General features: G+C 60.4%; 2 protein-coding genes across 2 annotated transcripts in view; one reads left to right on the top strand and one right to left on the bottom strand.

Annotated features, from left to right (window-relative positions):
- Nucleotides 1-2,799, top strand: part of RRP9 (ribosomal RNA processing 9, small subunit (SSU) processome component, homolog (yeast)) — a 4,816-nt gene extending 2,017 nt beyond the window's left edge. Inside the window, exons 2-12 of the mRNA XM_017732299.1 lie at nt 2-85; nt 274-400; nt 594-718; nt 946-1,038; nt 1,138-1,238; nt 1,348-1,482; nt 1,645-1,707; nt 1,785-1,930; nt 2,026-2,105; nt 2,248-2,321; nt 2,409-2,799. Of these exons, the coding sequence (XP_017587788.1) occupies nt 2-85; nt 274-400; nt 594-718; nt 946-1,038; nt 1,138-1,238; nt 1,348-1,482; nt 1,645-1,707; nt 1,785-1,930; nt 2,026-2,105; nt 2,248-2,321; nt 2,409-2,514 (1,134 nt within the window). The 3' untranslated portion in view covers nt 2,515-2,799. The remainder of the gene's footprint in view (nt 1; nt 86-273; nt 401-593; nt 719-945; nt 1,039-1,137; nt 1,239-1,347; nt 1,483-1,644; nt 1,708-1,784; nt 1,931-2,025; nt 2,106-2,247; nt 2,322-2,408) is intronic.
- On the bottom strand, nt 2,733-10,911 carry GRM2 (glutamate metabotropic receptor 2). Its single transcript, XM_008632190.2, has 5 exons — nt 9,736-10,911; nt 7,140-7,977; nt 5,378-6,441; nt 4,311-4,485; nt 2,733-3,807 (listed from the first exon to the last, which is right to left on the bottom strand). The coding sequence occupies exons 1-5, from the start codon at nt 10,192-10,194 to the stop codon at nt 3,734-3,736; spliced, it is 2,610 nt and encodes an 869-aa protein (XP_008630412.1). The 5' UTR covers nt 10,195-10,911; the 3' UTR covers nt 2,733-3,733.
- Nucleotides 10,912-12,465: the final 1,554 nt, after the last annotated feature.

Below are 12,465 nucleotides of genomic sequence, written 5' to 3' on the forward strand. Positions count from 1 at the left end.
GGTGCTGAGGCCGCCTCTGCTGAGCCTCCCGCTGCTTCCCCATGTGGAGCAGAAAGGCCGGCTGCAGCGCCAGGTCGCCAAAGATGTAAGTGCCCAGTGCTGGGGGTGCCGGACTGCAAGTGCCGGCTTTGGGGACGCTAAGGCATGGCCAGCACCCCGCGGCCCTTCACCCTGCTGCCGGCACCCTGGAGGAGGCAGGGTGCTGTGCTGGGGTACTCCCGTGCCTGGGAAAGGGTCCTGGGCAGCCCAGCTCACATCCTGCTGTTGCTGCAGGTACGGCCTCCAGATCCAGCCAGGATCCGTGTGCTGCGGGGACACCAGCTGCCTGTTACCTGCCTGGTCATCTCTCCTGATGACAAATTCATTTTTTCTGCTTCCAAGGACGGCTCTCTAATCAAATGCAAGTGTTTACCTGGGGCTCTGACTGGCTGTTCCCCAGCCCAAACCCTGCAGGGACTCAGGTGTCCACTGAGGTGGCTTGGCCCTTGGCTATTCTTGCATCGTGCATAATTCCAGGCTCTGTGGGAGGCTCATTGGCACTTTTGGGTGTGGTGGGAGGCTCCCAGAGGGTGACTGCAATGCCTTTCCTGCAGGGGAGGTGGACAGTGGGAAGAAGCTGTGCATGGTGCCAGGGGGGAAGAAAGGCACGGAGGAGCGGCACATGGGGCATGCATCCCATGTCCTTTGCATGGCCATTTCGTCGGATGGCAAGTACCTGGTACGAGGACAGGGGCTGGGGAGGTGGCCATGGGGAGTGTTCTCCTGGGGTCCTGGGGGTAGGGTCTCATGCCCAGATGTGCCTTACCAGGTTAAAGCAGCCCCTACCCCTTGCTGGGTCAAGAATGGGTGCCTAGGACACCCAAAACCCATGGAGTGGGAGTGGAGGCAGGGGTGGGCTATGGGTCTCCAAGGTGCAGGTCTCAGGCGTCCCCTGCTGTGTGCCAGGCTACGGGAGACAGGAACAAGCTGATCATGATCTGGGATGCAGCCACCTGCAAGCGCCTGCACATCTTCACAGGGCACCGTGACGCTGTCTCGGTGAGTTGGGGGCACTGGGCACGATGCCTGTGGGGCCAGGCAGCTGTGTCCTCCTTGGCATCCCTCACTGCTGTGCCGTGTCTGTCCATCTGTCCCCAGGGCCTGTCCTTCCGAAAGGGCACACACCAGCTGTACAGCGCTTCCCATGACCGCTGCGTCAAGGTGTGGGATGTGGCAGAGAACGCATACGTGGAGACCCTGTAAGACCTGGGGGAATCCCAATCACCCAAGGGGTGCGCCAGCAGCTGTGAGGAGGTGAGGGGGCAGAGGGTCATGCTTGCCACAGCTCTTTGTCATCTCCTTCTCCAGGTTCGGACACCAGGACGTCATCACAGGGCTGGACAGCCTGAGCCGGGAGTGCTGTGTGACAGCGGGGGGACGGGATGGCACCGTGCGGCTCTGGAAGATCCCTGAGGAATCACAGCTTGTGTTTTCTGGGCACCAGTATGTCTGGGGTGCAAGAGGGGACTGTGGGCAGGCATGTCCAGCTGGGGCAGTGGTTCGTGGCAGGAGCACCCTGGGGATGCTGATGCCCCGGTGAGCCCTTGTCCCCTAAGCAGGATCCCAAAGCACACTTGTAACTCTGGCAGTTGCTTCCCTTCACAGGGGCTCCATTGACTGTATCCAGCTCATCAACGAGGAGCACATGGTGTCTGGTGCTGATGATGGGTGAGCACAGCGCCGGGGTGGTGCCTGGGGCAGGCAGGGTGCCCCCTCAGCCCCCTTATCCCTCACGTTCCCCACGGGTCTTTAGCCCTGTGGGGGCTGACAAAGAAGAAGCCGCTGGCGCTGGCTCGGCAGGCGCACGGGGAGCAGGACGCCCAGGGCCTGCAGCAGCCATACTGGATCTCGGCAGTGGCTGCCCTGCGCAACAGTGACCTCCTGGCAACAGGTGTGTGGCACCTACTTCTGGCAGCTTGTGGGGGAAGTGTGTCCTGCTCCCATCCCTGGGCTGGGCTCTGTGACAGTCTCCTCTCTGTGCCCCAGGGTCCCACAGCGGCAGCTTGAAGCTCTGGAAGTGTGGTGAGGGATTTCGGAAGCTGGAGCACCTCTTAGATATCCCCTTGGTATGGATGGATGGGCAGGTTGGGGATTTTGGGGCTGGGCTGGAGGGTCTCTCAGCAAGGGCTCCCCTTCTTGAGCAGCAGGAGAAGCCTGTGGGAGTTCCTCACCCTACCCTGTCCCTTCACTCTGCCCTGTCCCCTCCAGGTGGGTTTTGTCAACAGCCTCAAGTTCTCAGCAGCTGGTGACTTCCTGGTGGCTGGCATTGGGCAGGAGCACCGGTACCGTCCCCCCTCCCCGGTGCTGCCTGGGGGTGCAGCTTCCCCCTCTTCTGGGTCTTGTTGGTGACCCCCCCATCTCATCCACAGGCTCGGGCGGTGGTGGAGAATCAAAGAAGCCAAAAACAGCATCTGCATTATCCCCCTGAAGCAGAACACAACAGCTTCTAGCTCTGAATCACCTGGCAGCTCCTAGCCCCCTGTCCCTGGAGCCACTGGAGCAGGTCATTGTGCCCTGGAGCTGTGCCCCACATCCTTGGTGCAGCCACCACCCTGAGGTCGGTAGAATGAGAGTGGGGATTGTCACATGGCCCCTGATCCTGCTGGCCCCTGTGTCTTGAAGTGGCTTTGCCCTCTGCGAGGGTCTGTCCCCTTCTCTCAGGTTTGGCTGTACCTGAGCTCTGGAACAATCCATTTTGTAAAAAAAAAACAAACACCAAAACCACTTTATTTACATAAATTACAAAAAAAAAAAAAAAAATCACACTCTTGTTCACAGAAAAAGTCTACTCTTAAAAACTTGGTTGGGCTCAAATACCTTGGTCCTGTTACTTGCCCTGAGCCTCCAACAGCCCCCCCAGGCTCTGCAGGGGCTGGGGTCAGCGGGCATTTGTCCACCTCTGCTCCTGCCCTGTCTCCCACAAAGGGATGAGAAGCGCCACACACAGTGAGGGAAGCAATGGGGGGCTTGGGCCCAGCCCAGCCACGCTCGGTGGCTCTCCTGAGGCCGAAACCAGGAGGGAAACGTGAACCTGCAAAGCACTAGGGACAGGGTGACGTGGTCCAAGGCTTGGCACAGGAGATGATGGGAAAGTGGTGTGGGCGATGGGGTGAGGGCAGCTCCATGTGTGGCACCACAGCGAGGGAGCGGGAGGTGCAGCGTGGATTGGCGCAAGCAAAAAGCAGGAGGTGGAACGTGGCTTGGCGAGAGGGAGTCGAGTTGTGCACTGGGGCTGGGGGCGACAGGCAGGGGATGTGCCCCGGGGCTGGCTGCAGGTGGTGGTGGGTCTGCACCAGGGCTCAGTGCAAGGGACAAGGAGAGGGTGTTTGTGCCGCAGCTCAGTGCGAGGTCCGTGCGATGTGCACTATGGCTCAGTGCGAGGGATGGGGGGCATTCACCGTGGCTCAGTGCAGGGGGTGTGGGTGCACAATGGCTCAGTGCAGGTGATGCAGAGGGACGTGTGCCATGGCTCAGTGCAGGGTGTGGAGGACAGGGTACATGTAACGTGGCTCAGTGCAAGGGAAGGGTGACACGTACCATGACCCGACATGTGGGATGTGTAGCTCGTGCTGGAGCAGGGACTGAGCCTCCCAGCTGCATCTGGCACCTCAGTGGGCCATGCTGCGGGCACTGCTCTCCCTGGGGAAGCGGTGGGGGTGCCACGTGGCAGCACCACAGCCTGGCCCCCCATCCTTCACAAGGATGACGTCGTGGAGTCCACCACCTCGCGGCCATTGCACACCGTGGGTACGTATGGCGAGGCTGAGCCTGGACAGGAAGGCAGCAGTCAGGGCTGGGTTGGGGTCTGGCAGCAGCACCCCCCAGCATCCCATGGCAGCAGTGCTCAGAGAGCTGGGGTGGAGAGTGCCCAGGATGGCCGTGTCCTCATGGGTGCCCAGGATGGCCATATTCCCTGGGGCTGAAGTGGAGAGTGCCTGGGGTAGTGACAGGCACCTGGGGGCAGCTGAATCCCCTGGGCTGAGGTGGAGAGTGGCCCTGTCCCCTCAGAGCAATGACAGGCCCTTAGGAGCAGTGCCCCTCTGGCAGCTGTGCTGTCCTGGGAGATGAGGCATTGGGACAGAGGACAGCGAAGAGCCTGAGGGACAGGGAAGAGGACTGGGGACACCACATCCTCCATACCCCCCATTTCCCACTGTGCCGTACCCCACACCCCACTCTTCTGCAGGAACCATGCCAGGTGTGCCCACACACACCCCCCACCAGGAAAGGGGTGCTGTCCCCCAGCCCATCTCCAGCCCCAGCATACTCACCATGGGACTGGCTGGAGCTGGCTGCTGCCACACTGAACCGAGCGGTGCCCACGCGGTGACTGGCCACGTTCTTCTGCGGCTGGAAGAGTATGATGTGCAGCTTGGGGGTGAAGAGGCAGCCGAGGACCACGGTGCCGCTGAGGCTCACCGAGATGCACATGGTCGTGGTCTGGACCTGGAGACAGGGGTGGGCATCAGGTGCTCCACCCATCAGCCCTCTGCCCCGAGCAGGGCAGGATGAAGCCCGTACTGTGGCACTGGCCAGCCCCACTGGGCACAGGCTGCACCCTGCAGGGACATCCCACCCCACACCACATCCCTCTGTCAGGGTCATCCCCCAAGAGACCCATGGGCAGAGCATGGACACTGCCCTGATGGGGACAAGTTGCCCCCGCAAAGCAGGTGCACCCTGAGCAGCAACCCCAGCCCTGCCAGTGTGCTGCTTTATGGCACTGCCCGGGGCCAGAGCCTGCACTCCCCCATCCCGGTGCCCACTCCCTCTGGGGGTGCAGGTCCTCTCTGGAAGCCCCTGACTGCCCCCACCAGCTCCTCAAGACCCATCAAGAATGTGTTTGGTTGTCCGTGCCAGGGGGCTTGAGGTGCTGCAGGTGCTGCAGAGCACCCTGTGCTCCCCAGTTCCTGGCACTGCTCAGCAGCCCGGGAACCAGGCTGGCCCTGAGGCTGGCATTTCTCTCCTGGGGTGTGGTGGCTGCCAGGGGCTGTCTCATGCTTTCGTATCACCAGGCTGAAGGATGGCTGTCATTCCTCCATGGTCTGGCTATGGGGGATCTCTGGAGTTCTCAGGGCCATTTCCCATCCTCACCCTAGCAAGGGAGGGAGTGGGGCAGCTCCTCTCTCCAGGACTCATTGCCCCATCAGCCACAGCCCTTCAGGACCCTTCACTTGGTCCTGAATTAGCCAGTGCAGAGGTGACCATCACCAGGTGTGTGGATGAAGACCCTTCCCCATGCCCACGCATCTCCTAATCATGGACCCTGCATGGCCCAAATCTCCAGGACCATTTAGATCAAGCCCTGTCAGAGCCCCCTCACAGCTCAGGCTCTTACACGGTAGTCGCTGGAGGTCACGTAGAAGATGGGCAGGAAGGCCAGCCAGATGATGCAGGTTGTGTACATGGTGAACCCAATGAACTTGGCCTCGTTGAAGTTTTCAGGACATTTCCGTGTCTTGAAGGCGTAGACCGTGCAGAGGACAATCAAGAGGACATTGTAGGTGAGAGAAATGAGCATGTTGGAGTCACGGTTGTTGCACTTGAGGGTGACAATGTACCTCTTGTCAGGCTCAGTCTCCTTGCCTGTGCCAGGGGTCTCCACCAGCAGCCAGATGATGACAATGATCAGCTGGCAAGAGATGAGGGCCATGCAGATGACCACCTGTGATGTTGGGCTTATGAACCGGGGGCGCTGGACCCCCTCCTTCACTCCACTGAAGATCCTGGCGATGCGATTCGTCTTGGTCAAGAGGGCTGAGTAGCAGACAGCGAAGGACGTGCCCAGCCCCAGGCGCCGGAGCGTGCACACCCCGGTGGAGGGCTTCGCGATGAAGATGAAGGTCATGCTGTAGCACATGAGGACCCCGGTCAGGAGAATGTAGCACAGCTCTCGTCCAGAGGCCTTCACGATGGGAGTGTCATTGTTCTTCACGAAGACTCCGATAACGAAGAGAGTGGAGATAAAACCCAGGCAAGAGATGGTGACGGGACCAATGGCCCAGACATCTTTCCAGCGGATGTACTCTTGGGGCAGCTCGTAGCAGCCATTCAGGGTCTCGTTGGGCCAGTAACCAAGACCACAGTCCATGCAGGTGAACTCATCCAGCAGGTACTCGTAGGGCTGGCAGGGGATGCAGATCCAGCAGCAAATGTCCCCAGGCTGCATGCTCTTGATCTCATTCTTCTTGCAGGGGTCGCTGCACTGGGACACGGGAATGGAGGTCTCAGCCCAGGGGATGAGGCTGGTGTCGAGGATGAGCCCCTCTGCCCAGTAGCCCACTTTCTGGTACCGATACCGCCCGTCCACGTAGTGGTAGTTGAAGATGTTGTAGCGCCCGATCCCATCGCCGTAGCGGTCAAATCGAACAACGCTCTCGGTGTCCACTGGCCTGAATGGAGCTGCAGGGAGGAGAAGGGCAGACAGTCACCGCCTCGGGGCAGGAGAACACTCACTCCAGGCCTGGAGGCAGGTCTCATCCAAGGGTCACATCCCACCATGGCCACAGGTAGATGTCCAACCTGTTTCCTGCCTTCACTCCCATCCTTGCTGCCTATGTACATGTTAGGAGCAGGAAAGCAAAGGTGGAGAACTCCATCCTCACCTGCCTGAGAGCCCATCAGCCCCACCCAGCCCTGCAGGGGCAGAGGGGGATTGTGCAGCCTCCACGGCTCTCAGTGACACCTGGTAGCTGAGACACCCTCAGCCCAAGTGACATATGACATGCTTCTTCTTCACCCCAACCTACATGGGTCCCTGATCATGGGTCCCTCCAGTTTAATCCCTGAAATGTGAGTAAATCGTGATGCTTGCAAGGACCCATGTTCTCAAGGGTCCCTTGTGGGGCTGGTCCCACCCAGCTGTAGCAGGATGGAGTTGGAGACCAGCTTTTCCACACCTTTCCACCGGGTACAGAAGGCCTGGATTGCCTCCCAAGGATGATGGTGGGCTGTTGGCACCTCAGGACAACCACAGCCCTGGGCATGGGCAGGCTGGAGGAATTGGAGGGTCTTGGGTCAAATTTGGGCCTCCTTCTTTCCTATCCTCCACCCATCCCTTTCCAGTTTGTCAGCCAAACCCATCTCCATTTTGGACTCACCATCAAAATTAACATTGAGTATAAAGTCCTTGTAAAACCTCTTGCCATTTACAGGCTTCATGGCATCACAGAGCTTGGTGGAGTTGGGGCACAATGTCCGGTGCATGTTGTGAAGAGAGTGAGCCATGGCATAGACTGCATTGACCACGAACGTGATCTTGGACTCTGGCTCAAACTTGCCTGTCTTGAGGGAGTACCGGCTACAGTCCTGCGTGTGGAAGCTGCACCTAAACTTCTGCTCCCAAAACTCCCGAAACCAGGGATTTCGGCTGTTATTGTAGGGGTGCAGGTTACGGAAGTAGGAAGCAAACTCCTTAATGGGGTAGGCTGCCAGCTCGATGGTGATGGCTCCCTCTGCCACTGCTTCGCTCCCAGCCACCACGCTCTCCAGGGCTCCCCACCCATCACTGGCCACCCACATGAAGGACACATTGGCTCTCTGGGCAGCCGCCAGCAGCTCCCGGGCGTCTTCACTTCGGGTGAACAGCACGACCACTCTGGCATTGGGCTTCTGCAGCAGAGCCCGAACCACTCCGTCATAGGTCTTCTTGTTCATGGAGCGCCCCACCTTCTCCGAGGTGGCGATGCAGATGTTGCGCATGCGGGCTTCTTGCTCAAAGGCCTCGATCCCCGTCTCCCCGTAGTCGCCCTCCGAGGCCACGGTGGAGACGTAGGTCCAGTTGAAGAAGCGAAGGATCTCCGCCATGGCTTTGGCTTGGTAGAAGTCTGGCGGGACAGTGCGGGCGAAGTAGTCGTAGCGGGACTTGTCACTGAGCTTGGCACTGGTGGAGGCATAGCTGATCTGTGGGATCTGGAAGAGCCGCAGCAGGTTGGCCACCTGCATGGAGGAGGAGAGGTCAGTGTCTGAAGAGGTGGCCAGCAAGGGACGTTCCTATGGGGGGACCCCCGCCCAACACCCAGTGTTGCACGATTCTCCCAAGCACAACCACTGGGCTGATGAGCAACCCACCCCAACCTGGAGCATCCTGATCTGTGGAGGGAATGGAGAAGAAGAGTGGATGGCACATTCACAGAGTGCCTCAGCCTTCAGACATGCTCATTTATCTTTTTTTTTTTTCGGTAGTATTTCAAGTGCTTCCCTCTGAATTTCAGGGCCAGGGAGCGGACAAAAGCAGAAAGTCTGCCATAGGTGACCTGTGGGAGATGCTTGATGGCAAGAAGAAAGTCAGGATGCCTGATAGCCCCACAGCACAGGGGGAAAGGATTCTGGGGGTTGGGAGCAGGGGCAGAGTTACCCCACCAGGCTGGGGGATGCTGCAGAGCTGGGTCAGGGGACCAGTTCCTGCGCATCCCGCATCGGAAGCTCCAGAGGGACTGGCACCTTCCAGCCCCTCAGCAGAATCCCTCGTTAGCTTCAAAGGGGAAAAAAGCCCCACTAATGAGGCTGTCAAAACCCAGGCTCTGGGGGCAGTAAGGGGGCCTCGGGTGTGCTGGCAGGGCTGCCCAGCCTGCCCACATCTCACTGCTCCCCAGGCAGCAGACGTGGCTTAATTAACATGGACAAATGATCTTGTCAACAAAGTCCCCTAATGGCAGAAGAAGGCCCCTGAGCACAGTGATACTGCTGCCTGTCCTCACCACGCATGGGAGCTGCCAGCCTGCCATGTCCCCCCAGTGACCCTTGTGCTCCCCAGCCTGCCCATATTCTGCCCCTGCTGACACCTGCCCGCCCGGGGTTGGGACATGAGGACACCCTGGTTCCCAGCAGGGGAAGGGACAAGTGCCCAGGCTGGGCTGGGATGCTGCCTCCTTCATGCAGTCCCAGCCTCTTCCACCCCATAGCTGGGGGATGCAGGGGCTCCAGGGACCAGGAAATGCAGTCTGACACATGCTGGGGACTTATTAAATTTCAGCAAGCATGTGGCCCACCGGCCACCCCCGAGACTCAGCTGGTCCTACTGGCTGCCTGCATCCTAGGGGATGCTCTTCTCCCTGCTGGAAGCAGCCTCTGGGTCCACAGAGCTGTGGTTTTGGGGACTGAGATGCACCCCATGCATGGTGACAGCCAGGTCTGAAGTTTGCAGTGCCTGTTCCTGTGGGATCACTGGGGACACAGGGACACTTGTCCTCTGAGCCCACCCTGCTCCAGCCAGGCAGCCCTGTGGCTGAGCCCCTCAGAGGTGCATGTCCCTTGCAGCACCTCACGGGCTGCAGTTTTGGGGGGGCAGGGGGGACAGTGCCCCCTCACACCGGTCAGCTCTGCTCTGCCTGTCACAGTCCAGACATGAGCTGGGCTGAGGAGCTGCACTTCCCGCCTTGACCCCAGGAGAGGAATCAACACCTGTCCCCAAGTGAGGCTTGGCTCCTACGGCTTATGGAGTGTTGGGGGACTCTCTCAGCCCCCAAGGGGACCCTGGGCACATCCCCTACAATCACAGAGAGATGGCTCGCTCAGGTGCCCGCCTGGCATTCCTTCCCCACTGGAGAAAGGGGCCGAGCATCACCGTGAGGGATGAGTGAGCTTTCCTGTGCCACGCTGGCAATGGTATCACTGCAGGCTGCCAAGGTTTTATCCCCTTCCCCCATTTCTGCCAAACCCCCAGCCCCACCTGAGCCCCTCTTGCCTGGGCGGTACCTGGATGGAAACGTCACTGTAGGAGCCTCCGATGACGCCGGTGATGGCAGTGGGAACATCATCATGGACAGCGTAGGAGCCGTCGGGGCAGATGTGCTCGGAACCGTCCACCCTGGTAAGGGAGGCACGGACGAAGTCAAGGGACTGCTCTAGGGCGTAGGTGTCCTTGGAACAGGTGTCAAGGATGTGAGCACCCAGCTTCACCCCCGGCAGGATGCTCCCGTCCTTGTTGATCTCGTCCAGGGCGAAGAGCATGGCCTCCAGGCGCTGGATGCCCCGGTGCTCGTTGATCTTGCCGCAGTCTTCACTCCCCACTCCTTTCTCGTGGACAGGGAAGAGGCCCCCAATCCCCAGGTCCCCATCCATGCTGATCTCCTTCTTGCCAGCCATGCCGTGCCCAGCAGCCAGACAGGTGGCCAGGTGCCTCAGCCCCAGCCAGGCGGCCAAGGGGACCGCCATGGGGTGTGCTGGTGCTGGCCGGGGGACCCACACCACCCCGTGTCACCCGCTGCCACCCGTCAAGGCGAGGGCAGGCAGTCCCCAGGCATTGGGTGGTGGGGGGTGGCACGGCGTGGTGTGGGTGGGAGGGAGGTCGTGCCACCCCGGCAGAGCCCTCGGCACCTGGAAAAGCAAAGGGAAAAGCTGCTGGGGCTGCGGGATGCAAGGCACGTCAGGGACAGGGGCAGTCAGTGTTGCACGGGAGAGCAAGGGCATGAGCCTGTCTGTGCCCCCCACCCAGGGTGCCCCTAGGAAGAAGTCCCCTGCAGAAAGGCAAGGTGAGCAGATGCAATAGCTCCCACAGTGACCCAGAGCCCCCAGGACACACACAAGTGACACAGACCTCAGGGGACAAGGAGGGGCACAGAGACTGCCCACAGCATTTGCAGGGATGCACTGGCATAGGGGTGGGCACAGAGCTGGCCCCTCTGGCAGCACCGGGCAGAACAGCCTGCAGGGGGACGGCTTGACAGCCCTAAAATATCATGGAGGGGGAAAGAGCCAGGGATGTCGCCTGGCATAAGGAGGCCGGGCTGGGCAGATAGAGCCAAGGCCGGCTCCAAGCCGAGCCCCCAACCCACGCAGCAGCATCAGGGGTGCTGACAGATCCCAACCTCCAGCCAAGAGCACTGCCAAAAGCAGCCAGCCACGAGCCCACCGTGCCCACAGCACCCAATGCCCACAACATTCAAACCCCCATCCCGTAGCCATGGAGCCCACCCACCCTGCTGCTGCCCCCAGGGCTGTCCGTGGCACCAGGGCTGGAGCAGGGACTCGCCACTGGCTTCACCCTCATACAGCAACGCACAGGGCTGGCAGTCGCGGTGCTTCAGAGTCTGTTCTCTCACCACCGCCCCTTCCTTCCCTGTATACTAAATTCAGAGATTTCAGTAAAAGTAAGAGCCAGGTTTGCTGACTCCCTCTGCAGAAAGCAAGGAGGCGCGGGGGAATCAAAGGCTTTTGCAGCAGGCAGGCCTTGTTTTGGCAGAAGATGCAGTCCCCTCCGAGATTGGTTGTCTTTTCCCAAATCACGGGAGAGATTTGTTTCCCATTTGAAGCTGACTGCTGAAATCCCACGGGGCTGGAATTTCAGGGGCCATGGGAGAAGGAGACCCCTTAGCAGTCCAGAAGCCTCAGGCTGCTCTGGAACAGGAAACTGCAAATGCTGTGGCAGGACTGTGGCTCTTCCACAGCCCAGCAGTGCTCGTGGAGGCACAGAGGGTGGGAGGGGGATGCCAGAGAGTGCTGGCCCCCCTGCAGTTCCCTGCAGCCAGTACTGAGGCTACTGTCCCTGAGCAGGAGGAGAGGACACCTTGATGCCCCCATGCTGCTCCCAGACAGCTCCAGCTCATGATGACTGTGCTGGAGGAGCCCTCCAGCAAGCAGCTGGAGCTGGCAGTGATGCCCAGGGGGATGCGGGCAGCAGTGTGGCACAGAGCACGATGGGGTGGGGTGGGTAGGGTGACACATGCTGATCTCCTCCTCTTCCTCCATGCCCCTAAGTGCCTGTCCTCAGGTGCTGTCTGCTGCTGCTGAGTCCCCACCTGTCTCAGGGCATCTCCTACCTGACCCCACAGTGTGAAGGAATTTGGAGATGAGAGAAGGAAGGGTCCCTGCCTTATTTCAGGAATCAATGCTTCTAAGAGACCCGGGGTTTCCCCAAGCAGGAAAGAGGCCACAGGCACATGGATTATTGATGGAGCCCATCAGCAGCAGGCTGAGCCTGGCACGGGGGTCCGGTGGCACTGGGAACCCGAGTCCATGCGGTTCAGTTCTTTTAGGGCGGCTGACAGGACCCACAGATGAAAGGCACCTTCAGGCCAAGCTCCTCTGAAGGGCAAACCATCACCCACCCGGCCGCGAGCCGCGATGGACAGTGAGCAGGGCTGCCTCCATTCCCGCAGCTGCTCAGCTCGACTGGCGTAGTCGGGGGGATGACAGCCCGCGGAAACCCCTGGGAACATTTGGGGAAGTGGAACACCGGGCAGGGCAGAGCCAAGTCCAGCCCGACGGCCACGGTACGGCAGGAAGCTCCCGCCAGCTGCGGGCAGCCTCTCCTCCCGGGCGCATCGTGAGTGGGGTGGGTGAGAAGGGGTCGTGTCTCCTCCGTGCCCTGAGCACTTCCCACGCCCTGCCAGGAGCCCTGACCCCTCCGGCACCAGCACCCCGGGGGTGTGTGACACCTGGGGCGTGTGCGAGAGCGGCAGTGCTGCGGGGGCGCAGGGGCAGTGG

This window comes from Corvus brachyrhynchos, unplaced genomic scaffold (assembly GCF_000691975.1).
Source record: "Corvus brachyrhynchos isolate BGI_N302 unplaced genomic scaffold, ASM69197v1 scaffold4, whole genome shotgun sequence".
NCBI classification, from domain to species: domain Eukaryota; kingdom Metazoa; phylum Chordata; class Aves; order Passeriformes; family Corvidae; genus Corvus; species Corvus brachyrhynchos.

Coding starts and splice junctions, on each gene's coding strand:
- GRM2 (XM_008632190.2), bottom strand. CDS start 10,194: ATGGCGGTCCCCTTGGCCGCCTGGCTGGGGCTGAGGCACCTGGCCACC. Junction 4,486..5,377: donor TGACCTCCAGCGACTACCGT/GTAAGAGCCTGA, acceptor CCCTGTCTCCAG/GTCCAGACCACGACCATGTG. Junction 3,808..4,310: donor CAGCTCCAGCCAGTCCCATG/GTGAGTATGCTG, acceptor CTTCCTGTCCAG/GCTCAGCCTCGCCATACGTA.